The sequence below is a fragment of the Onychostoma macrolepis genome, chromosome 16, assembly GCF_012432095.1.
Source record: "Onychostoma macrolepis isolate SWU-2019 chromosome 16, ASM1243209v1, whole genome shotgun sequence".
In the NCBI taxonomy this organism is placed as follows: Eukaryota; Metazoa; Chordata; class Actinopteri; order Cypriniformes; family Cyprinidae; genus Onychostoma; species Onychostoma macrolepis.
The window spans coordinates 3,331,564-3,358,118 of record NC_081170.1 but is presented as its reverse complement, the minus strand read 5'-3'; the positions used below and the strand labels follow the sequence as shown (position 1 = coordinate 3,358,118).

General features: G+C 33.7%; 3 protein-coding genes across 4 annotated transcripts in view; 2 read left to right on the top strand and 1 right to left on the bottom strand.

Annotated features, from left to right (window-relative positions):
• The window catches only part of ago1 (argonaute RISC component 1), a 31,762-nt gene extending 20,625 nt beyond the window's left edge, over nucleotides 1–11,137 (bottom strand). The window contains exons 1-7 of the mRNA XM_058746880.1: nucleotides 10,988–11,137; nucleotides 10,697–10,880; nucleotides 4,908–5,094; nucleotides 2,672–2,792; nucleotides 1,667–1,848; nucleotides 486–622; nucleotides 262–396 (exon numbers count right to left, since the gene is read on the bottom strand). Coding sequence (XP_058602863.1) covers nucleotides 262–396; nucleotides 486–622; nucleotides 1,667–1,848; nucleotides 2,672–2,792; nucleotides 4,908–5,094; nucleotides 10,697–10,721 — 787 coding nt within the window. The 5' untranslated portion in view covers nucleotides 10,722–10,880; nucleotides 10,988–11,137. The remainder of the gene's footprint in view (nucleotides 1–261; nucleotides 397–485; nucleotides 623–1,666; nucleotides 1,849–2,671; nucleotides 2,793–4,907; nucleotides 5,095–10,696; nucleotides 10,881–10,987) is intronic.
• Nucleotides 11,138–12,270: 1,133 nt separating this feature from the next.
• On the top strand, nucleotides 12,271–19,254 carry dhdds (dehydrodolichyl diphosphate synthase). 2 transcript variants are annotated; one of them, XM_058746884.1, is made up of 9 exons: nucleotides 12,271–12,331; nucleotides 13,184–13,257; nucleotides 13,346–13,462; nucleotides 14,171–14,313; nucleotides 14,400–14,516; nucleotides 15,187–15,288; nucleotides 16,013–16,127; nucleotides 17,898–18,005; nucleotides 18,864–19,254. In XM_058746884.1, exons 2-9 carry the CDS (start codon nucleotides 13,195–13,197, stop codon nucleotides 19,104–19,106), a joined length of 1,008 nt encoding a protein of 335 aa, XP_058602867.1. In that variant the 5' UTR covers nucleotides 12,271–12,331; nucleotides 13,184–13,194; the 3' UTR covers nucleotides 19,107–19,254. The 2 variants fall into 2 exon arrangements, with proteins under 2 accessions (XP_058602867.1, XP_058602866.1); XM_058746883.1 differs by lacking the exon at nucleotides 12,271–12,331 and adding an exon at nucleotides 12,383–12,752.
• A 2,671-nt stretch (nucleotides 19,255–21,925) lies between these two features.
• hmgn2 (high mobility group nucleosomal binding domain 2) lies at nucleotides 21,926–24,994 on the top strand. Its single transcript, XM_058748252.1, has 6 exons — nucleotides 21,926–22,116; nucleotides 23,265–23,300; nucleotides 23,723–23,752; nucleotides 23,836–23,886; nucleotides 24,047–24,109; nucleotides 24,297–24,994. Exons 1-6 carry the CDS (start codon nucleotides 22,102–22,104, stop codon nucleotides 24,330–24,332), a joined length of 231 nt encoding a protein of 76 aa, XP_058604235.1. The 5' UTR covers nucleotides 21,926–22,101; the 3' UTR covers nucleotides 24,333–24,994.
• Nucleotides 24,995–26,555: the final 1,561 nt, after the last annotated feature.

The window sequence follows — 26,555 nt, the reverse complement described above, 5'->3', positions numbered from 1 at the left end:
TATTTAATAAAAAAAGAAGCAATTTTATGTTTTGTTTTTCTCTGCTGTGCCGAAATCATACCAAAGCACGACTGCAAAACTTAGTTTGAAATGTTTGTGTAATGATGAACCCCTATAAAACAGCCAAAGGTTGGCAACACTTTACACTTTTTCATGGTTGTCGGGTTGTTACTATGCAGTTCCTAAAGGTGTTCTTAGTAGTGGTTGCCAGGGTATTTTGTTTTGATTGTTAGAATGTTGCTAAGGCATTCAGAAACCCACCTTTGATCTCCTTGGTGAAACGGACCCTTTGCGAGTCGGTAAGCGTCTTCGGCTGCTCGTCGATGTTGCGGATGTCCAGAACTTCACACATGAACTCAATGACAGGCTGAGCTTTATAAAAGGCTGTTGCAGATACTGAGAACAGCGGAAATGGATAGTTTCAGTGTATACAGCATGCATTTAAGCACAATGAGCAATTAAGAGATAAAAGACGTCTGTCATACCATCAATGTTGAGCATCATCTTCCACATGGCTGGCCGGACAGACTGATGGAAGCCAAACCACACCTCTCTGCCTCCACCCAGAGGATGATAATAGCCTTCAGGAGGGGAAAAGAAGGAGCGTCCCACTGGGGTGTACCTGCAGACGGGACGGTCACAATAGTTAAGATAGTAAAGCACAAAAGCCAGGGGGAAAAAAAAAAGATCATTTTTAGACAAAAGTTCCAATTGGACTGAGTCCAGTAAACTAATGTATGCTTAAAAGGAGTTGAATTTGTTCAGCTTCAGGAACAATTTTTGCAAACTGAGCATGATTTGATTCAGTTACAAATTATTATGTCATTGTGTATTTTTAAGTGCATTTGTTTGATTATGTTAATGGTTCTCCTAATGTGTCTTAAGTTTTAAAAGAAAAAGACAAACTACTTAATATTGCTTACTGCACCAAAGAACTAAAGCTTTATATATAAGCTTTAAATACATGCTACTTGGAATATAACAGTGTGCAATGTGCCAATTTAAAAAAAACAAAATAAAACAATAATAATAATTTTTTTTTGTAAATATTGTTTTTATTTCCATGAGTTTTCTTGGTCTAAAAATAACAATTATAAAATTCCCCATATAATTTCCAGGTTTTCCATGACTGTTAATTTAATGCATTTATAAAAAAAATGTAATGATACTTTTCCAAATTATGATCCATTCCATTTTTAACATGTAAAATCCTTTCTTGACAGAAACAAATGATTCACATTTCAAAACTATTATGGTCAACTAAAACTAAAACTTTAAAAATAATAATTTTGCTATTTGAAATAAAATTCAACATTTTTTTAACTTGTTTTACTTCAGTTAGCACAGGTAACATTAGCCATTTTCATTTAGTTTAACTTATACTGAAATAAACAATTTATTATTAGTTTTATTTATTATTACTAATACAACTAATAAAAACATATAAAAAAGACAAATACAACAAAATTACTGAAACTTTAAAATTACAATTTTAAAATGGCAAAATATAAAAATTATTCATTCTAAATATGAATTTCTCTCAACTATACTAAAATTACATACTACAATTCAAGATGCATCGGCAGAATTGATGGCACTGAGAAAACGAATGAATCGATAAACCCCTAATGTTTGTCCGTGACCGGTCAGTCCGTGACCAGCGTACCTCATGGAGGCCAGGTGTCTCATGGCCACGTCGAGGGCTTGGACAGAGTCCAGCGGGACCTGCAGACGTCCGCTGACCAGCGTCTCCTGCAGCAGCCGCCACGACACCTTGGCCAGCCAGCGAATGGAGACTTTAAAGATGCGGTCCTTCCCCTCGCCGGGGATGGTCACCTCGAAATCAACCTACAACATCAGACGAGAGGCGCAGAATCAGATTAATTACATTACATTACATAAATTACAATCAAGGTTAGGGATGGAAATTATAGAAGAAAAAAACATGTTGCTCTGAAACTAATTATTAAATCAGAGTTTTAGAACTGAATCACTGAAACAGACAGTTTGAACAGATTCACAAAAATCAATCAAAACTAACTGAAATGGAACCTTAACGTCAGGAATGCACAGGAAATTTAATAGCCAAGCAATATCACATAATATAATCAAGATTTTCACAATGCTTAACCCTGTAAAACCTGACATATAAAATAAAAGTCTGAAAAATCTTTAAACAAAATCTAAAACAAAGTTTGTTGTTGAGCATCATATTTCATACACATCAGGCTATTATGGCTCATATAATCTGATATAGTGTGATTGTGGAGAAAAAAAGAGCTCAGTTTTATTCAGAGGCCCAAACTGAGTAAATATTTGCAATTTTTTGCAGATGCTGATATTTATATGAACAAAACATGATGAAATTCTGATGCTTACAATGTAAATCAATGAGATCTTTATAACAGTATAGCAGATACTTACATAAAATGATATAAATATCAGCCGTCACTCTATATCTCCAATAATATGTCTTAGTAAGACGATATTTAGATGCTTAGTTTGATGATCAAAACATATAATGCAATACAATACAATGATGATTGAGAGATGAACAAATAAACGTTCCTCAAAAACCTGACGATTAGATTCGAGAGTCACTGATTTTTCTATGATATATTTGCTGTGAATATGGCAAACCAATATATTATCAAGCAGCTTTTTTACGTACCTTTTCGCTGCCTATAGGTAACGCTAAAACAGTGTAGATATTCTTCTTCCCATCATACACTGGCTTTCGGTCACCAAAGAGCTGCGGTTTGAAATGTTGGACCATATACTCCACAACCTCCCTGTGAAGAGTCACATTTAAGAGACAATTGTGACTGACATATTCAGAAAACCTGATCTGAACATTATTTTGTGATGATGACTGACTGTATGTGACACTGTATGACCCGACTATACATAAGGCTGTAATTATTTCATGAAAAATACAGTAAAAACAGAAATATTCCGAGATATTATTACAATTCAAAATAACTCTTTACTATTTTAATATATTTTATTCCTGTGATGCAAAGCTGAATTTTCAGCATCATTACTCCAGTCTTCAGTGTCATGAGATCCTTCAGAAATCATTCTAATATGCTGATTTTCTGTTCAAGAAACATTTCTGATTATTATCAATGTTGAAAACGGTTGTGCTGCTTCATATTTTTGTGGAAAGTTCAAAAGAACAGCATTTATTTGAAAGAGATATCTTTTGCAAATGATTATAAATGTATTTACTGTCACTTTTGAACAATTTAATGTGTCATTGCTGAATAAAAGTATTAAGTAGAAAAAAAAAAAAAAAAAAAAAAATCGAAAAAATTAATTAAAAATCTACCTGACTGCAAAATTGACTGGTTATGTAAAATACTGATTTGAATGATAATAATACATTATATAGTTTTTTTTAATTTTTAATTATTTTAATACTTTTATTTATTGTATTTTTTATGAATTTGTTAAACTTGCATTTAATTACTGGTGAAAGAAAATACGTGAACAAAAGGCAATGAAAAAAATGTACTTCCACACACTGAATATATACTGTACTTATTTGTACATATAAGAGCAACTGATGAGCTCTAACAGATAACTTCACTGTGTAGGTAAAAAATTTATTTAAGGGTCTGATGGGATTGTGGTGCACAGAATTTGGCTCAAACGCGCCCATGCACTGGTGACGGCACAATGACGTCACTTTCACACTCATCCTCACGCTTGTGCAGACGCGTCGAGAATAAACCGGGCTTAAGTTGTATTTAACTCAGAAGGCAGACAGCTTAGTTGAACTGAAAATACAGTTACAGAAGGAACAGAATTGAAGCGTTGCCTGTGCACGTCAACAGCAACATTTCCTCCTAAAACCTTCTCAGGGAAGAACAGCGTGAGGAGGTTTCTTTCTAGGTCACGCTTTATGTAATTGAGGTAACTGAAATATTTTGGCCTGTGTCACCGAGCCATGCAAATCTGCAGGGTTTGATTCTACTGATCCCAACGATTTTAGAGAAATAGCTAATAATAGGGAAAACTTTATCTCAATTCATACTGAGGAAAGACTAATCCTAGGACTAAGCCTGTCAAGATTATTACATAATCAAAAGCTAAACCTGATGTTTATTCATCTTCTGGAAATATTTTCATGACTAAGTTACTCAAGTTACTCAATATTAACATTTTGTTTTGTTGACAGTGTGAATGCAAAGTAGACTAACACTACAGTGGAACAAACATAATATGTTTCATGCCAATCTACCTCTGATTGCAAATTCAGTGTGATAAAATGAATAAGCTTTTAGTTTTCATTTTAATTTGAGTAATTTTGCTTTAATTTCTATTATTTTCAAATTAATTTATTTTATTTCAGTTAGTTACTAAAGTATTATTTCTAAATTTTGTGTGTTTTACACATACATTTCCATCTAATATTTGTATCTTTTCACCTTCGTTTCGATAAACAAAAACAAGACAGACAATTAAAACAGAATACAAAATAAATATTATTTTTTATGTAATTCTACCTCTGATTCCAAATACAATGTGGGGAAAAATTAATTAGCTTTTATTTTTATATTTTCAAATGTTTAAGTTTTAGTAGTTTTGTAATGTGCTTTTGTAATTTTTAAATATTTTTATTTAGCTTATTTGTATTAGGGCTGCACGATAAATCGCATGCGATGATCATATGCATCTCGTCAGTAAAGCCGGTTCTGTGATTAGTAGTAAATCTCCATTATGTGCATTCAGATGGAGCAGAACTGTAATTAACTGACAAGCTACGCAATATCACGTTCATAATCGAATGCAATTCACATACATACATATATATATATATATATATATATATATAGAGGTGTCATATAAATAGGTGATAGCCCTAGGAATGATTGTGGACTTTGAGATGAAGGGGCATTTACCTGTTGACCCGTCGAGGACACTTATCAGGTTTGATGTCCACTTCATAGTGGTACACATCCATTTTTGGGATTTCCACCTCAAAGTAGTTGGCAAGCAGCTTGATGGGTTTGCCGACGGTGCCCATGCCCGGCCTGCGGGGCGCCTGGAACACCTGCTGCAGGGGTGGGGGGTACGGCCCGATGGGCACTGCGGACGAGAGATAGACAGACAGACAGACAGACAGAGAGAGAGAGAGAGAGAGAGGAAGGTCATTAAGCAGATAGGAGGTTATAAGAGCGAGACACGGTGAAAGGAGGAGTTCAGGGGGAGTTTGGGGGATTATGGGACTAGAGATATGGTGACAGGAGTGTGTATGGAAACGGGACAAAAGCAGGGGAAAGGAACAAAGAGGATGGCGACTAAAACGGGAAGGGGGTGGGAAGGCAAAAACTGAAAAAGAAAGGAGGCTCAGGGTAAAAGTATACTTAAGAGTGAACTCAAAACTAGTGTGCAATCGACAGCCATTCTGACCATCATTCAATAATCAGAGCAAGCGGCACAGTTGATTTCCAACACTTTTCACACTTTTCTAGTGTTTTTGCCACATTAAACAAGATGTGGAAGATGCTGACTTGTACAATATACTTAAAATATAAATAAATAAATATAGTATAGTAATAATATAATGTGCATTGATATCACCATAATATCAGAATTTGGTCTGTTCTAAAATATTACATTGATTTTTCAAATTAAAGGCTATAAAGCAAATGTAAACATATGCATCTATATAATGGATGCTATGACCACAATCTGTTTGCATTAGTGATTTTATATCATAATATAATTATGCTGTGAGTTGAATAAAAATACATGTATATAATAACCATGTGATATGTAAGTTGATGGATTCAAACCAGAAGATTGAATCATTGAAAACAAATAAATGACGACATCGGTGTGAATCCTCCAAACAGTCAACCTGATGTTTTAAAACAGACTCTAAATTCTGATTGGGTGACATTAATGAACTTCAGATTAATACTATATTAATGTAGTAAGTTATTATTGGCAGCCATAAACTCTTAATAAACAGCTTCTGCTTTAGTTTAAAGCCCCAAAGTTCTGCATTGTCTTGCATTGTTTGGGACACGTCCAGCTCTGTATTTTCACATCACTGCGTGTGTCTTTGACTCTTTGAGTAATAAACAATAACATACAAATAACCATGAAATCATGTCCAGTTATGATAGCAAAATAAACAGACTTATCAAATGGAGGAGAAAACGCCTTCCACATGTGTTGTTGTTGATGTTAAAGGTCATGTGTCCAATCAAACGCTACTTTGTTTTGCCGGAAATTTATGTGTCACTTCGCTAGTCAAATTAGAGAGACGTCAACGACCCTCAAAACCATCTACTAATACACAGAAGGTCAAAGAAAATACATTAGCAATGAAGCAAAACGTGGTTTGACTGCAAGAAAGGTTTAGAAAGCAAAACTGTATCATAGTCATTTTTACTAAAGTGTAAGTATATGAAATTGAATCATACTAAAATATTACACTATTTATTACGATTTTAAATAAAACATTTCTTTTTGTGCTTTTTATTCATTTTTGTTTTATTAGCTTTTTTCTCATTTTTTTTTAAATTTCAGTTTCAATTATAGTTAGTGAAAACTAAAACCATAACAAACTTTCGTTACTTTAAATAAAATAAACTTTAAGTAAAATAATATTTAAAAAAGCTTAAATCATCTCATTTTCATTTAGTTTAGGTAGATGTACTAAAATGACTAGCACTAAAACTCAAGTAAAAATGTATAAAAACTAATAACAAAAGCACAACAAATTTACTTAAACATCAACTAATTCAAATAAAAACTCATTTAAAACATTAATAAAAACTATAATATCTCAATGATACAACACTGTTCCATTTTAGTTCCATTTTACTTATTACTATATTTCAGTTAGGTAACATTTTTTCCGTATGTTTATATTTTATTTCAGCTTTATTTCAATAAACAAATGATTTTAATAGCTTTAGTTTACAATAACAACACTTGTTGGGTCTGTGCAGATCATGGTAATTTTAATGCATTTCAGTGTTCGATTTCAAAATTGATGTTGGTCATTTTTCCTTTTTAAAATATTTAATTTAATTCCAAATTGATACATAGAGAGTGAGACAGACATTTATTACCAAGACTATAGACTTTTGTTGCATGCATTTTCATTTCATATTTCTATTTAGGTTTAGTTTATATTTATTTCAGTTTTAGTTTTATAAAAACAATTTTTTTCATTTTTGTACATTTTTATTTCATCTATTTTTTTTTTCAGCTTTACTTTCATAAACAAAACTTTATTAATAGCTTTAGTTTACAATAACAACACTAGTTGGGTCTGTGTAGATAATGGTAAACACTTTTCAGTGTTTTTTTTTTTTTTTAAAAATAGGTAATTTTTTTTCCATGTTACTTTATTCTATCCCAATTTGATAAGTATAGTATAGAGACAGATTATTATAAGTAAATCGCTCTTAGGTTGACGCAGTTTCAAAACAGATTTGTTTGAGTATATAAACCAGCCTAACACAACAACATTCCACCAATGGCAATATTTGTGACCCTGGACCACAAAACCAGTCTTAAGTCGCTGGGGTATATTTGTAGCAATAGCCAAAAATACATAGTCTGGGTCAAAATTACACATTTTACTTTTATGCCAAAAATCATTAGGTTATTAAGTAAAGATCATGTTCCATGAAGATATTTTGTAAATTTCCTACCGTAAATATATCAAAACTTGATGTTTGATTAGTAACATGCATAGCTAAGAACTTAATTTGGACAACATTATTGGCAATTTTCTCAATTTTTTTTTTTGCACCCTCAGATTCCAGATATTCAAATAGTTGTATATCGGCCAAATATTGTCATATCATAACAAACCATACACCAATGGAAAGCTTACTTATTCGGCTTTCATGTGATGTATAAATCTCAATTTTAAAAAAATTGACCTTTTGTTGTCCAGGGTCACATGGAAACAAGTTTGAAAACAGTCATTTTGCAATGCACGTCGGTGACACTAGTGGCACAGAAATGACACGCCAACATTTTGATCACCAGTTTTGTTGCCCAAAGTAAAATCTGCATCCTGAACCAAAACTATAGTTGCGAAGCACTTGTCTAAAGTATTGACGCCTTTAACCTCTCTGCCCATGAAGAACACTCCCTCCATCATAACAAAGACCCCAGCTGCCCTCCTTCCCGAACAGGGGGAGCCAGAGCAGAGGAGCCCCCCTCGCCTCCACATCAGCACACACAAACACAGGGGCCCCAAAACATTCCCAGCCTCTCCATAGCAACCGCACAGCAACACACATTGTCATGGAGATCAGGAGACCAGGGATATGTGGGGGTTTTGGGAGAGCTGGACCTTGGCCTTATTCATCGTATAGTGTCAGCAAGCACCTCGACATTACGCCGAGACAAGGTCATCAATCTTATCCTACACGGCCCGCTTTATAGCTCGCCTATGATTTAAGAGGAGCTTCGGAGAACTCTCGTTCGCTTTTTTCTGCAGGATATATACTCTGCTAAGTCTTGATCAATGGCAAACTCTATGTTCCTACAGCAGAGCGAATGCAGGCAGCGGCAGATGGCTAGAAATGGAGCCAGATCTCAAGAAACCAGCAAACAATGGCAGCTCTCTGTTAGGGCTGGCTGATAGATGTACATACATATAGATAGATTGCTATATATAGATGTGTACATAACATATTTGCTGCTGATATAAGACTAAGCATCATTGGGAATATTGTGCGATTTGCCCATTACGTTTACTAAAGGCTGTAGTCCAGCTCTATATCTGCTTCTTCTGCCAAATAAATTCAACATTTACAATATATTTGCAATTATTTTGATAGGGATATCAAATTAATGTAAACATAACTATTTTAATGCAATTTAAACTTGTTTTTTTTTTTTGCATTAGTCAACATTAAACTAAAAATAAAAAATATTTCTACAGCATTTATTAATCTAGTTAATCTTAGTAACATTTTTAAGATCAAAGTTATATCAGTTAACATTCGTTAATGCAATGTGAACTAACATAAACATTATACATATTTTGTATATTACATATATAATGTTCAACGTAATGTTATATTAACAAGGTTAATAAATGCTGTAAAATATATTGCTTGTTGTTAGTTAATGCATTAACTAATGTTAACATATAAGATCTTATTGTAAACTGTTACCGAAATAAATGTGGACATATTTATTATTTATATATCAAATATCACAAGCAGAAGAAACATTGATTTTTAACAAAATGCCAATTCTTCTCGCCTCTCTTTAAGCTATTTCAGAACAAATGCATAAATATAAGTATATATTGAATGTCATCAAAAAGCTGAAAAATTCATTTTGTTATACATCAACCCTGCTGTTCATAGTAAGGAAAGCAGAAGTAGGCAGAACTGTGACAGAACCAATATTTTGGTCTGGAGTCCCAGATGTCCTGCTATTGAGGGCTCAAGAGTATAACGCACTGAAGTGTGCAAGATCCACAGAGACGCCACCTGGCCAGTGCACAGCCCCTGTGACCCTTCCCCTGCCGCTCATTAATAAAGGCCACCCTCAGAGTCACACAAACAACTACATCAACACGTTTTGCTCTAGCAATGTGTCTGATATACATACGCAACTAAAACCATTGACAATAAGTGACTAAAAGAGAGCTATCGCAATGACAAAAGTGCCTCAGAAAACGTTTACGTTCGTAAAAAGTGAAAGTCTACAAAAAATACTAATCGTTTCAAACAGGTTTCTCAAACAATCCTGCCCATCTGCCATTGGTCAGAGCAACAGATAGTCCCGCCCCAAACTCACAGCACTGGTTAAGTCAATGTTTCGGTGTTCTGATGCTCAAACAAACAATTCAATGTATATAAAAATTTTAAAAAAAAAAAAGTTAATTTGTAAATGTTGCCAAGCTCTGATCTCCAAGTAAACACTTTAACATCAAAAATTGTGAAATTGAACAAAAACAATGAGCAGGATTTTTTAACTAGATTTTTACATGGTTTCTTATTTTCCAAGATCAGAAACCGTTTTAACCTTTTCACACAGCTTTACACAGCCAATGCAACTTTAGGTCAAACTGACCATTTTCTTTATCTGCATTTAAAGGCATCCTTTGAAACAGTTCATAATTTATCCACTAAATGTTTGTAAAATTAAATCAAATCTTATTCCCAAAACCCACTGCAGCAGCAGCCAGGCAGCTTTTATCCTCCTAATATAAATCATTTATCTGGTCGTATGCCGCACAGTCTCGTGCATTTATACTGTTAATGGAAGTAAAATTGGTAACATTGGACTGAGCCACATTTTAGCAGGATCAATAAAGACCCCTGGGGGTCACTTTCCCCTGCTGCATCTGCTGAAGGCGGGCTTCAACCTCATGTCTTCCCACGACCCCTGACCTGTGACTATCTCCCTGATTCCCTGCATTATTTTGCCCTTAAGCACATATAAACGATCCTACACCTTTACATTAACTTCAAAGTATCACCTACTAGTGAACAAACATTCTAATAGACTGTTACAGTGTTTCTTGTGGAATTATACAACGTTCGCTTGCGGAATGTTACAATGTATCCTTAGAGAATGCCATAATGTGTCATTACGGAATGTTACAATGTATCGTTATGAAATGATACAACGTGTAGCAATAATATCAGACGGCAACATAAGATTCGAAACAACTTATAAGATCCGAACCCACCAGCGCCAGATGGTCCCGGCTCCATCCCATCCACTGAGCCCCAAAGGGTTCACCAAATTCCGGATACTCAATCGCCACGGCGCCCGGCCCTGCAGGCTGGAAGCGTCCCCGACTTCCAGCCTCCTTCCCTGGGCGAGCGGGATCGTCTCCGCCGCCGCCGCTGGAGCCCCCAAACCCGCTGGAGCTGAGAGAGAAACAAAAGCGCCTTAGTTCCGATCCGTAACGACCCGCTCCTCCAGGCTCTTTCCGGGTCGGGCTGCTCTGGTTTGGGTTGTTGTGCCTCCTGCTCACCGTTTAAGCAGGATCCACCAGCGGAACAAAAACGCTCGACCCCTCCGTCGCCCCCCACAGACCGAGAGCCCTTCTTCTTCTTCTTCTTCTTCTGCTGCTGCTTCTTCTTCTTCTTCTCCTCCCACTGCTGAGATTCTTGACTATAGCTGGTTTGTCTTGTGCTCGCCCTCTAGTGTGCGCTTGAAAATCCCAATTCATTCATTTAGAATACAAGCATACTGCATACTACGCGCTACATACTAGACTACTTGCTGCACCCCTTTATTTCAGTCTAGGGGTGTGCGAAACTAATTTAGTGCACTGCATGGATTGCGTGAGATGAACCTCAACACAAAACACTGACCGAAAAACGTCCTTGTCAAATGTCAACTCCAGTGAAAGCCACTGAATAAGAAATATCAGAATTAGTATTGGCTTGAATATGATTTATACTTTAAATATTTGCTAACATATTAAATGCATAGTTATTATGTGAGTAAATATAAATGAAACTTTAGACTTAAAACAAACAACTAGACTGTTTATTCTGTGCAATAAAAAAAATTAATGCTTTTAGACTTCAATACAGATAAATAAAATATTAAGACCTATAACATTTATTTATTTATTGGAAGATTTAGTTCAAAATGCATTCAGAGAAAAAAAAAAGAAAGAAAGAAAAAAAAAAAAAAACATTTACCAGCCACTATTTATAATAAATAAATAGTTAGAATAAAAAAATAATAATAATAATTTATCATTTAAATTATAATTTAAATTAATAAAAAGTTAATTTCCCATCTTTTTTGTAACCTTGATTTTGCAACAAATCACACGATTAAACTGTATGCTAAATAGAATACAAGAACTATAGTAAATTGTTACCGTATTTATTGTTAAAATGTCTAAAATGTTAACACACTAAGACAACATTTTATGATCATTTCATGATTTCACTGACTTTCTGTTGGCAAAAATAAATAAATAAATAAATAAACTAGTTTAATTGTCCCTACTAAAAGTTAAGGAATTATTTCAAACAAACAAACAAACGAATAAATAAATAAAAGTGTTTAATGTTTAGCCCTTTTTTGTTTTTATGACTTTTATATTTTTTTATGAGGGGTGGTGGGGTGGGGTGTGCTTTGCTTTCTACACCCCTCACAGTGTAAAAAAAATAATAAAAATAATTAATTAAAAAAGAAAAAAGAAATAACACAAAAGAAATGCCGAACGTTACGTATTTTTTTTTTTTTTTCAAATTTATATTACGGTCCAAAAGCTATTTTATTTTGGCGTTTGCTGTCGCGTTTCTGTGTCGTCATTTCCTGTGAGAGGAAGAAGACGTCATCCTACAGACAGGCAGTGAGTTGGAGCTTTATGATTTCTTAAAGAGCAGCGCATTATCGCTTTAAATCAAACTGATTTCGATTTGTTTGAATGAAAGCCTCCTTTTAATGAATGCGATTACAGTGACATTCTATTTTAACATCGTACTGACGTGATATTTAGAATAGTATGCGCGCTCTCGTGCCTTCCAAGCACGAACCTGTTATATGTCTTTATTAAAATAATCATATGTATTTCATTCAGATGAATTTAATATGTTTATTGACTGGTGTGGTTACGGTTGTCTGTGTTTTTAGGTTGGTAAGGTTTAATTGTAAAAAAAGGGTTGTGAATTGCCTACAATATATTTTCCTGTTCATGCTGTCAAAAGAGATTGAGACGTAGGACAGACATTATGATATGTAATACATAATTAATCTCATGAGGACAATTTCAGGTAAACTGTCATTATAAAATGTAAAAAAAATTATTAACAACTTATATTGAAATAGAGTTAAATTTAAATTGAGGAAATATGTATATATTTGTAAGTGTTCATTTAGATCTAGCAATTCTACTTTTATTTAATTTTATTATATGCATATTTAATTAGCTGTCTACCACCCTGCTCTATAGACATCAACATCGTTTAACCATTATTGTAGTTATATTTAATCACATTTAATTCTATTCAATGATATAAATAGTTGAAGATATAGTTAGATTACTACAAAGGCAAAATTGCAATGAATAAATAATTGATTAAAATAAGTGCCTCTTTATGGTTCAAGTGCTCATGTACAAGATGTGTTTTAACCAAAAATCTCAAGCCATTGCTATGCATTTTGTAGCGGTAACTCTTTTTTTTTTTTTTTTTTTTTTTCACAGAAAGTACTGTCATGTCGTGGATTCGAGAGAGGGAACTATCTTTTATAGAAAGGCTCACTGCCAACATCCTAAAGGTGCTTTTCAGAGGATCTGTACTGTAAATTGAACTGAAACAATGATCTAATACCTTAATGACATTCTTAAACACTTTTTATGTCTCAGGCAGGGCCTATGCCCAAACATGTGGCCTTTATCATGGATGGTAACAGGCGTTTCGCCCAAAAGGCACATGTGAAGAGGCAGGAGGGCCACTCGCAGGGTTTTGAGAAACTGGCAGAGGTGAGTATGCAGATAATAACTGACTGATATAATTAATTGACCAATGTTTTGCCAATTGACCAGTTAACAGAAGTGTTAAGTGTTCCCTTTTTCTGTCAATCAAAGGATAAACTACGTTTTCAAATATTTTAATGAATTTTTAATAATTAAATGTAACATTTTTTTCAGTAATTTGTGTTTTCTCAGTGGTCTTTACATTTTATTACATTACTATTCAAAAGTTTGGGGTCTGTAAAATGTTTTTAATGTTTTTGAAAGAAGTCTCGTCTGCTCACCAAGGCAGTGTTTATTTTCATTTAAAATTATTGCAATTTTAAAAAATTGTTTTATGTTTGAATATATTGTAAAATGTAATTTATTGCTGTGAATTTTCAGCATCATTACTCCAGTCTTCAGTGTCACATGATCTTCAGAAATCATTCTAATATGCTGATTTGCTGCTCAAGAAACATTTCTGATTATTATCAGTGTTGAAAACAGTTGTGCTGCTTCATATTTTTATGGAAACCATGATACATTTTATTTTTCAGGATTCTTTGATGAATAGAAAGTTCAAAAGAACAGCAGTTATTTGAAATAGAAATCTTTTTATAACAATATAAATCAAATTAATGCATCCTTGCTGAATAAAAAAAAAAAAAAAAAAAACTTTTGAACAGTGTATATGTATGCTCAATCTCTTAATATACAGTGTTTAATCTCACATAGACGCTCCGCTGGTGCCTAAACCTGGGCATTCACGAGGTGACTGTATATGCATTCAGCATCGAGAACTTCAAGCGCTCCAAGGAGGAGGTGGATGGTCTGATGGAGCTGGCCAAACAGAAGTTCAGCCGCCTCCTGACAGAGCAGTAAGTCACTCATGCACAAGATCTGTTCACCTATTTGATGGCTAAATATCTATGCAATCTATATGTGAAGTTGTCCTAATTTCTAGGGAGAGTCTGGAGAAGCATGGTGTGTGTATTCGTGTGCTGGGAGATCTGACTCTACTGCCTGCAGATCTGCAGCAGCTTATTGCCAAATCTGTGATGGCAACCAAAGCACACAACAAGTAAGCACTGCATAATGCTATTTTATTAGTTTGACCTTCTATTGTATAGAAATTCAAAATTAATATAATTTTTTGTAATATTGCCTAGCCCTACTCAGTAAACAAGTACACTTTGCACTCTCTTCTTTACAACACTGTTCAAAAGTTTGAGGTCTGTAAGATATATATATATATATATTTTTTTTTTTTTTTTAATGTTTTTGAAAGAAGTCTCTTCTGCTCACCAAGGCTGCATTTATTTGATCAAAAATACAGTAAAAACAGTAATAATGGGATGTAGTATTACAATTTAAAATATCTTTTTTAGATTTGAATATATTGTAAAATGTAATTTATTTCTGTAATTCAAAGCTGAATATTCAGCATCATTACTCTAGTCTTCAGTGTCACATGATCCTTCAGAAAAGAACAGCATTTATTTGAAAACTTTTATAACATTATAAATGTCTTCACTGTTACTTTTGGTCAATTTAATGCATCCTTACAGAATAAAACTATTAATTTCTTTAAAAAAAAAAAAAGAGACTGACCCCAAATGTTTGAAGTGCAGTTTATGATTTAAAAAAAAACATTCTTTCTGTTTTAGAGCATGATCTATATCTGATGCATTATTTTGCTGAAGTTCATCCTTCTCTTATGTTGTTGACCGGTTCTCTGTTTGATTATGCAGGTGTTTTCTGAACGTGTGCTTTGCATATACCTCAAGATATGAAATTGCAAATGCAGTGAAAGAAATGGCATGGGGAGTAGAGCAGGGCCTGATAAAATCCAGGTAAACTATGTGATTTTCGCATGGTGTGAGAAACATATGTGACCCTGGACCACAAAACCAGTCTTAAGTCGCTGGGGTATATTTGTAGCAATAGTCAAAAATACATTGTATGGGTCAAAATTATCGATTTTTCTTTTTATGTTCCATGAAGATATTTAGTAAATTTCTTACCATAAATATATAAAAACTTCATTTTTGATTAGTAATATGCATTGCTAAGAACTTCATTTGGACAACTTTAAAGGTGATTTTCTCAATATTTAGATTCCAGATTTTCAAATAGTTGTATCTCAGCCAAATATTGTCCGATCCTAACAAACCATACATCAATGGAAAGCTTATTTATTCAGATGATGTATACATTTTGAAAAATTGACACTTAAGACTGGTTTTGTGGTCCAGGGTCACATATTTTATTGGACTTTTAATGCATGTAGAAAACTCTTTAATGAAGTATAATTTTGCCAGAAAAAGTTTTAGAATTTTTTATCATATGTTAATGTAAACAATCTTGTGTAATATAACTTGTTTGTTTGTTTGCTGGTTTTTATTGTATTTGTTATACTTTAAATTGTTTTTGCCATGAAAATAGCCTGACATGGCATTAAATAAAAACATACTACTACTACACATAGTGTGAGAAAACAAAGGATTTGCTCCTAATTACAGCTGTTTTATTATCTGTAATGTATAATTAATTGTTGTTCTCTGTGTGATGTGTCAGTGACGTGTCTGAGGTGCTCCTCAGTGAGTGTCTCTATAGCAGTAATTCTCCAAACCCCGATCTGCTCATCCGTACGTCTGGAGAAGTGCGTCTCAGTGATTTCCTACTGTGGCAGGTAATAGAGACTCTCTTTAGTCAATATCTTACAGATTTTAGTTTAGATGGCATTCATTGTTTGATTCACTGTGGAACAATCTGTAATTGTATATAATTACAATTTGTTTTTCTCGATGAATATGATAAAGTCGGGCCAATAAAGGAATGGTTCACCCAAAAATGAAAATTTGCCGAAAAGTGTCTCCCCCCTCAGGCCATCCAAGATGTAGATGAGTTTGTTTCTTCATTCCTCACTGCAGAGGATCTATCGGTGAGCAAGTGATGTACTGCTACATTTCTCCAAATCTAACTCATCTACATTTTTCAGCAAATTTTCATTTTGGGGTGAACTATTGCTTTAAGAGCTGTAATAATTCCCATCACTGCCTTTTTCAATGAGATTTCCCATCAAATCAACACTAATGGCGAGGGGTGGGCGATATAGCCTCAAAATTATATCACGATATTTCAAGAATATTTGCGATAACGATATTTATGACGATATACAAAAAAATATGGAACAACGTTTTATTGGTGATAGCAGCTGGCAGGCAGCAGCATTTATTAGTGCAAACACAATGAAGGGCATTTTCCAATGAGCTACTGTCATTGATGACAGACTTCCTAATTCGAAGTGTACATCTATTGTCATGAGGTGGAAGAAGCAGCATTATAGTGCAATAGTAGTGACCAGTGTTGGGCAAGTTACTTTAAAAAAAGTAATTAGTTATAGTTACCAGTTACTTATAAAAGTAATCAATTACCAGGGAAAGTAACTGTTGTTCAAATAACTTGGATGCCTCCAATATTAAATGTTAAATGTTAAATGAATGAAATGGATTTCCAAACATTGTACACTAATACAAAACAACAATTTAAAAATACTTTATAACATTCTAGCAGACATTATACCAACAAAGCACAATTTAAATTAAAATTAATAAGTTAGTAAAATAATATTTTGTGGCCATTTTTGAGACCCCCTTCATGCAAATAAATGCAGCCTTGCTGCGCAGAAGGGAATTCTTTTAAAACATTAGAAAATATTACAGATCCCAATTTGAACACTGTGTGAACGTTATAATAAATGTATTAATAGAGCTGTTGTTATTATTATCATTATTATTGTCTTACTTTTTAATTTTATTTTAACAGAACAGCAGTAAAATTACAATACTAACATTTATGAATGTTGATGGAGCTTTTATTTTGACGGAAACCCTCTTTTTGTTGGTTGACAGCAGCAGATTTATAAATTATTCTCGTTACTAATTTGGGAAGATGCACATATCGCATTGTCACATGCCTTGTAAAAATTCATAAAAGTGTTACTGATGAGTAACACAGTTTCAGCGCAGATTTTCTTTGAACCCTGGCTAACGAGACGGCGTCAGCGCTGTTTGAACACATGCAATTCATGCATGTATTAGAAAACATAACGTTCTGCTGTGTATTTAATTGTTAAAGGCCGTTTCGCGATTTTAATCATCATACAGTAACCAGCAACAACCACCTCTTCCTCTTCTCATCGGAGACATGCGATGCAGTACTAAACGGTCTTGTAATGATTTTGTTCAGTTTTGCTGGGTTTTATACTGGTATTATCGTGGACGGTATGATATGGCACACCCCTACTAATGGCAGCTGAAAGTCTGGCAGCGGTCCTATGGATATCTATATGCCTTGTCCATTGTGCATTAAGCTCATATTGCTCTTAATATTTACGTTCCCCTGCAGCTTTGAAGTGATGAATGTTTTTCATATTCCTGCATTATCTTATACTCCACAGACCTCATATTCCTGTCTAGTGTTCCAGTCGGTCCTGTGGCCGGAATATTCATTCTGGAATCTATGTGAAGCTGTTTTGCAGTACCAGCTGAGTTATCGATCTCTCCAGGTATGCCATAACTCTTTTGTCATCCTGTTTTATGGTGATTTACAACTTATTTAGGTAACTGCTGCATTGTTACCTGGAAACACTGGGTCTCAACTAAATCTTTTTTGCTCATTTAGGGTCTGCATTTATTTAATAAGATACAGTAAATTACTAATATAGTGAAATATTATTATAATTTAAAATAACTTTTTTTCTATGTGAATATATTTTAAAATGAATTAAAATGACAGTTTGAAATAACTGTTTTAATATATTGTAAAATGTAATTTATTCCTGTGATCAAAGCTGAATTTTCAGCATCATTACTCCAGTCTTCAGTGTCACATGATCCTTCAGAAATCATTCTAATATGCTGATTTGCTGCTCAAGAAACATTTCTGATTATTTTAAAAACACTGATAATCATTTACAATATGGCAAATTTATTAACATTAAAACAAGGTTAATCAAAAATATGCAGACTACTTTTTTTTTTTTTTTTTTTTTTGTGAGACGTCCTTCTGTTAATATAAATATGAAATATACCATGCAGTTATTAGTGAATGAGACCCACCTACTTTAATATTTTTTATGGTCATAAATGCTTCTTTAAAAAAATGCAACATGCTAATTCAGAACATTTCAGCATAAACACACAGGATATTGTATTACAGCATGTACCGTTGTTGCTTAATGCACGTTTTTGTAAATGTTACTACTATTGTTTCTTTAAATGATGCCCTGAAAACAACTTTTAGGAAGTTCCAAACTTTAAATTTAAAGTTTAGTAAAGATGCAAAAGCACAAACATGAATTTTATTCCGTTCACAAGTGCCGTTACATTCATATTTCCTTGAGCACACATGTTGTGTGTTGCAGAAAGCTCAAGATCTGCACAGAGAAGGCCAAGCGCTCCAGCAGATGGACGCGGATCGCACCTGTGTGGCTGAGCTCCTGCAGCATCGTGGGAATGGAAAGCCCATGGATGCCCAGAGTCGACAGAAAGAACTGTTGAACTACACCGCCAGCCGAGAGGAGAGGGTTCGCTGCTTTCTCAACGCCCTTCAGCACAAGAGAGACACTTTCTTCAGTGATTTAAGCAGCCAGGCTGTTGTGGCTTAGCATTGAACTTTTTTTATTTACTGATCTGTAAATACTTTAAATCTGGAAGGATGTTTTACCCCGTTTTATGGGGCAGTGGATATGTATGCTTGATATTGAAATAGAAATGATCTTAAATCTTCAAATAAATTCAGTTTGATTGATTGTCCCCATGGGCTCTTTTTTGGACTAGAAATGCTACGAAATACAATAGGTTAAATCTGACTGATCTCATTTGAATTTAAAAATAAAATTATTAAAAACTAAGATTTGTGGACTGGTTTGACCAGTTCATTGAATTCACAAATCTGGCCTGTGAGCAAGGTTTACTCCGTGCAAGAGCATCTAGACAAGGAAATTTTTAGGGCAGAGCAAAAAAAGAAAAGAAAAAAATTAATATTCAGTCTATATTTTTTTTTTAACTGACTACATTTATGTTGTAAAGGTAAATTACAATAACAGTCAAAAGTTTGGACACACTTGACTGAATTTATTTTTTCATTGTCTTAAAACATTTTCATCTAAAGGCCTCTTCTTGAAATTAATTTTGACATATAAATAAATTTGTATATATATATGTACATACATACATACAGACACACACACACACACATATATATATATACACACACACACACACATATATATGGGTGATTCTTAGACTATGGGCACTTTTATGTTCTTTGGTCATATTTTTAAAAATATATATAATTTTGGACAATTTCCTCTTTCTTTGTCAAACTAACAATAAAACCACCTTTAAAACTTTTTACTACCTTTCTATTATGATTTTTTCAAACTTTTCAACCTCCTTATAGGTGTCAAAATCACTGTTTTCTCCTTGTCGCACACCCAGACTTTTAAAATTCAACAATGAAAATACAGTTAAAAAATATGACTTATCTGGTAACTATTAATGTACCTGAATTAAGCACTAGTAAAATAATTAAAATGCATTATAGTATTTAATGTGAGACCACTATCAATATTACTTTTTATACAAAATATAGCTGTCGCACAGTATTGGTGTCATTTCCACCACAACTGTAATGTCTCTTTAAAAAGTTTGTGTGAAAGATTTTCACAAAACACTACATAAATGTACACATTTATGGTTACAAAGTACAATTGATATGTTTAATGACTTTGTGAATTGAGTTTAATGAGTGTGATGAGTTTAAGACTTTTTCTAATAAATATATCTGCTGTTTCTCGACATTCACGTTAATTCATTGTCATTTCCACAACACCCTGTCATTTCCATCACCACACATTTTTTTTTAAATGTTGAAAAAGTTCTCATCACACATTAAAAATGTATCCACAATTTATGAGATCATGCTCTACTTAATATAACAATTCAAGTTATTTATTTTCTAATAAGCTCTTACCCAAACCAATATTACATTTCAGAGTTTGACAGGTGTACAGTTCAGCATTTGGTCCTTAGGGCAGTTAATTTATCTCATTGACAAATGTATAATTATTGTACATTGTGGAAAAACTGGTAAAACTAGTTAGAAAAATTATCTTAGACAATTCTTGAGTGGCATAAGTTATTCTAATTTTAAATAAGAGCTGTATTTTGGGATGTGGTGGAAATGACATTTGTTCATTGCAGGTCGGAAAAATTTAAAATATTAACAATTTCTCTTGTAATCTAAGTTTGTCCTCTTACAGACCTTAAAACTAGACAAATTAAACTTATGAGACTGTGTTACGTGACTTTTGAACAACTTCACAAGGCTAAAAGTGCCCCTAGTTGAATAAACGCCCATATATATATATATATATATATATACGTATACATATATACATACATACATACATATACAGGGTTTATGTGGCTCTTAAAAGGGTATTAATTCAGCCTTTCACAAATTAAGGCCTAAAAAGGTTTTAAATCAGAGCAGAAAGTCATAAAAAAATAAAACACACACACACACACACACACAAATAAAATAAAATAAAATAAAACAACCTTCCTCTGTGTTTTTGGTCTTTCTTTTTTCCTATAAAAAAATCTAAACATTCTTAAATTAAGATGCATTTACTTGAGAGGCAAAATAAAGATATGAAGTCTTTTCTGAGAAATTGAACAAAAGTTAATTTATGCTTGGAAAAAAGACAAATATATGTCAATGAAGAATGAAAATGTGTCTTCCTGTTTGCAGACACTTGTTCATTTTTTAATCATAAACACTTAATTTTGATCTATTCCTCATAAAACAAGATTTTATTTTATTTTTTTCAAGTAAATTCAATAATCTTTAGATATTTGCACTAGAAAACAAGACAAAAAATACTGCTGAAGAACATTTTTTTGCAGTGTGATCACAGGGTAAAGTAAAAGGTATTTCCATATTATAGTGTTTGGGAGCAGCAATGGATTAACCTGTAAATGAATTAACCAGCGATGGAGATCTGTTGAAAGTTGTATTCAAACTTTGAAGCGTTGCGAATACAAGATATTTACATTTGGAGACGCTATTGTGTTCTATTCAGTTTATTCCGTAATGTACTTTAGGCTACTTGTTTTTAAAAAGGTGTGTATACACACACGCACACGCCTGTAAAATTATGTAAATAATGCGTATGTGTGTCTTAACCGATGTCTACCACGTTTTGTCTGTTATCTTTTATTATTTGTATTAAATTGCCGGTGTAATTCCACTGTGGCCAGCAGAGGCGCCGTTCTTACCAAGACAAGCAGCAGCTTCTATCTGAGCTCTGAAACCTGAGCGGGGAATTCTGTCATTGTTGCTTTAAGAGATAAGCGACGCCCAGCGATACGTGATCACTCTCTCAGCCAATCACTGCACGGAATATGCAAAATCTGGTTTAAACCGGTTTCTATCTTAAATTTCAATATAAAAACTTAATAAAACATATACAGCCGTTATTGTATTTTACGCGAGACGCTGTGAGGCGTGCAGGGTGTCGTTGCTCAGGAGCACAATATTTACACAAGTATTCAGATTTTTTGACATTTTTTCGGGGTTTTTCTGCAGTCAAGATGCCCAAAAGAAAGGTAAGGATGTCCTGCGATTTTTTTATATTTCTGAAAAAAAATCATGAATTTTGGTGTCCGTACATATGTGTTTGTATTTTTTACATTTTTTGTTGCTGTTATCGCCTGTGATCGTGTGGTTGTTTTATAATGGCGGACAGTCGATTTTTACATATTCACTGTCAGGCGGACTGTCAATCTTACCGCGCTGTGACGGAAACATAAGCGAATAACCCGACTTTTAACTGAAAATAAAATCACACGGGCGTTTTAAAATCAACAAATACTGTAACCTGTAAATGTGCATTAATATTTCGATAATTAGTCGAGCAAAACAAATTCGTAACATCCTGTAAGACCCGCCTGAACACTAGATAATGCAAAAGGAGGGAACTTGAGTGTTTTACGATGCTAGTTCAAGTATTGCTAACATAAACACAAGCCTTCAGATTTAATAAGATATTATCATTTTAACACCGCGGATGAGAGTGATTGTGTTGGAAGTTCACATGAAAAAGAGCTCGCAGTTAATCATTTGGCTTGATTATAAGATTGCATGCGTGTGTATTTTCGGTCCTAACGTCAATTTTATTAACTATAATTTGTGCTATGTTGTTTTATCGTGTCGCTTAAGCTGATCCTGTCATTGTTGATGTGCATTACGCCTACTCTAAACGTCAAGCTGCCATCTTTACAGCACCTGTGTCTTCCAAAGACGGTGCTTTCCTAGTTAACATTCGCGTTTGGACTGTGTGTAAATGTTTTTTTTTTTTTTTTTTACATCTTATTTTATCGTTCAAACGTGCTTTTGTGCGATTTACAGTGGTTTCGTAAGGAAAACAAAGGAACTGTACGCTGAGAATCGCCCTCAGTCTAAAAGGCGCGTAGTGATGCTGGCAAACAAAAGGAAGCCGTCTTGCCCGCGCGCACTGACAGCCCGGATTTGAATTTGAATATGCGCGGGAAGACAGTGCAGAAATAAAGTCATCCGTTATGAAAAACTGCGGCTTGTCGTCTATGACGTAAACGCGCGCAACTGTTACAGAGAACGTTCTATTTTTTTGTTTAAATTTTTTTTCCGACGAATGTGTTATGTTTGCTTTTTATTTATATTTTTTTTCAATTTCTAATACGCGTACATGTTTTGATTTGTTTTTGTTTTTTTACAGATGGATGGTGAGAAGGCCGCCAAAGGCAAGGAGGAGGTTTGTCTATTTTTTTTTTTAAATTTTATATTATTGTATTTATATATTTTATTGTATATAGTATTTTTTTGGCTTATATCAGGCTGCAAGCCTTATGAAACTAAAGCAGAACATATTTCTGTGTAAATCACAAAAAAAAAAAAAGTTTATACAAGTTAAATTGACATAAGAACATTTTACGTGAATTTCTTATTTTATTCTAAATTTACCCTGCTTGTGCTTGATGAATAATGATCTGACCATTTTTTAATGCTTATATTAATTTACATCGGCCACCGTAGACATATTCACTATAATAGCCAATGAACTTTTTTTTTTTTCAGTGAAATATAATAATATTAATTTTATATTGGTTCCTCAGTCTTGATTATTTGGTTACATCTTTGATTGGTGTTAATTCAGTATTATTATTATTTTTGCAGCCAACAAGACGCTCCGCAAGGTTGTCTGCTGTAAGTATCATATTTAGGATCTATTTAATAAATAAATATTTTATTAATGCTAAAGTCTAATTCATCTCTGAATTGATTTACAGAAACCAGCTCCTCCTAGAGCAGAACCAAAGCCCAAAAAAGCCGCCCCCAAGGTAAGGATGTACAGCTTTGCAATAATATTACTAACCTTTTAGTCGCTGAATTTTGTTCCACTGATGACAGAATGCCTTGCCCACTTGTTAACCATTAAATCGCTAAGGTTGGTGCCTGTTATTATTTCTGCAATCATATTTATTGTCATTGGTTATACAGAAGGCAGCCAAGGGGAAGAAGGGCAGCAACCTTGCTGAAAATGGAGATGCCAAGGCAGACCAGGTCGGTCTGAAAAGCGCTTAAAAGATATAAATAAGTACACAAATAAATAAATACTTACTTCTGCTTTTTGTTCATTATATCTGTTCTAGCACAGCAACTAATTAGTGAAGCGTGTAAAGTTTGGTAATTGCTCAACCAAATCACTTTGGAACTGACTTCTATTTTATTTATTATCACTTTCTTCTAGGCACAGAAGGTTGACGCTACTGGCGATGCCAAATGAGAAGCTAATGAGTGTCTGATCCTTCTATGTACTTGGTGACTGTACAGTTTGAAATAACTATTTTTTACCAAGTTTTATATTAAGAATAACATTTATAGTTGACTTGTTGACTTGCTTTTTATGTACTGATTGATTTGACAGGAGTTACTATATTTCATTCATATCCATTTGTATCCCATTTTTTTAATCAAGCCGTCTATATCTTGCCAAAACAGTTTGCCCTTGCTAAATCTGTTGGCGAAAAGCAAGAATATTGTCCTAAACTTGCTTTATCTATCTTTCTTTCTTGGTTTATCTTTGGATTTTAAACACCAAACATTCTCAAAAGGCAGCTTAAGAGTGTTTGTAAAATGTTTTCAGAAGGGGTTTCACCGTGTCTTTAGCATTTAAACATACAAATACTGTGTTTTTATTTTTTTTTAAAAGGAAGTTACAATGAAATTGTCACTAGAAAAAAAAAAAAAAAAGTAAATAAGGCAACAATGTTGAATAAATTTACAATGTGAAACTTCGATTTCTTTAGAGCTGTGTTCTGAGCTTGTCTTGTTTTTTAAGTTATGTTCTGCAACCGTGGAAGGATATTCAGTGGCTCTTAAAATGCTTTGTTTTAAATGGTTTTGAATAAAAAAATAAATAAAACTGTCCAGAAAAAAAATTAATAATCTTTGTTGTTTGTGTGTGTATATATATATGTATAGTATTGATTATTTTGTAATATTTTAAGAATATATTTTAACATAGAAATTTACAGATGCTCTCTAATATAAACAAATTGCAATAAATTGCTCTTCCATAGCAATTACCATAATAGTAAATAAAAATGCATGTCTGTTTTCTGGAAATCTGTTTAAAAAATAGTGTTTAAAAGCTACTAAGCATGCAGGTTGTTGTAGTTACATTTGTTGCCCGCTAGATGTCGCTGCCGTGTAGAAATTGAGCGAAATCGATTCAAACTGTAATTCACTCTTTGTCCAGCAGGTGGCTCTATTTGTTAACTAAAACCGGCCGCGTGGTTTTTCAGCAACAGCATGGAACCAAATAAACATTTAAATCTCAGCAACACCCGAATTCATCAATCACAGTTGGTCTAAAACTTGTTTTATATCCTTTGTGATGATATTTTCCATGAGAGTGGTAATGTGTTCCCTGGAAAACGCCTATTCAGCAGTGCATTACTAGAAAGGCCTACAGATTCCTTGAGCTGACGACTCATTAAAAAGAAATGTTTATAAAGTTTTGCAAATGTTCAGGTGATGAGGTGCCATTTCAGTTATGTATGTATGTGGTGCAACACAAAACTAACCTAAAAGTAGCATTTGCAAGAATTTGGCTTGGATTTTTCCTATAAATAGAGATGATGACCCTTCAAAACATAATCCTTAAAAGTTGCAAGACAAGTATTTCTTGCACAAAGACCCTGTAGCGAATATCACAGCGATTCTACCTTTTTGTATCCTTGATATGAAGCGAACACGATTGTGATCGTTTATGAATGGATTTCTCAACAGAACATAGGCTACATTTCTCATCTAAACATATTAGCTGGTTTCTAAATGGACATTTTAACACTAATTTGTTACAAATAAAAAGTTAACTGGTTGGTTAACTTGTGCATGATAAAAAATGGGTAATTCAATTGTTTATGCACTAAAAATCTAGACTAGGTCTATAAAAAGAGTTTCACGCTATAAACGCTGAGGCGACAGCAGATAAAACAAGCACGAAAACAAACAATCTGGAAACTAAAGTCACATTTGCACGTAAATGCCAAGTGAGATGATAACACGAGGAGTAGGTGAAATCATGGTTTATTGACAAAACAGTTCTTTTTCCAACATAGCTGTTAATTATTGAAAGGAAATCCAACTGGATCGGTCAACAATGTGAAATTTAAAAACACAACTCTTGAGACGAGGCAAACGTGCAGGTTGTGTTCTAATAAACACACGATCATAACTCAACAGTGAAGTTCTTCAACGCGTTCAGCCTGAGCCACACCCCCTGTTCAATCTATATGAGGACCGGGCTTCATATATAACGTGGAGGGACATTGTGTGCTTTCAGGTTTCTGGCACTTTCACCTCACTTCGGCCCGGATCATCAGGTAAGTAACCTGAAATAAACACAAGAAGAGAGTTTCATGATTGTCATGTTTGCGCAAGAACCGCAAAACTGCATCACCGCAAACTGGGATTTATATAGCTACAAAACTACTTTTGATTC

Coding starts and splice junctions, on each gene's coding strand:
- dhdds (XM_058746883.1), top strand. Junction 13,258..13,345: donor TCACTGCCAACATCCTAAAG/GTGCTTTTCAGA, acceptor TTTATGTCTCAG/GCAGGGCCTATGCCCAAACA. Junction 16,128..17,897: donor GTGATTTCCTACTGTGGCAG/GTAATAGAGACT, acceptor TATACTCCACAG/ACCTCATATTCCTGTCTAGT.
- hmgn2 (XM_058748252.1), top strand. Junction 23,753..23,835: donor GCTCCGCAAGGTTGTCTGCT/GTAAGTATCATA, acceptor ATTGATTTACAG/AAACCAGCTCCTCCTAGAGC. Junction 23,887..24,046: donor CCAAAAAAGCCGCCCCCAAG/GTAAGGATGTAC, acceptor TTGGTTATACAG/AAGGCAGCCAAGGGGAAGAA.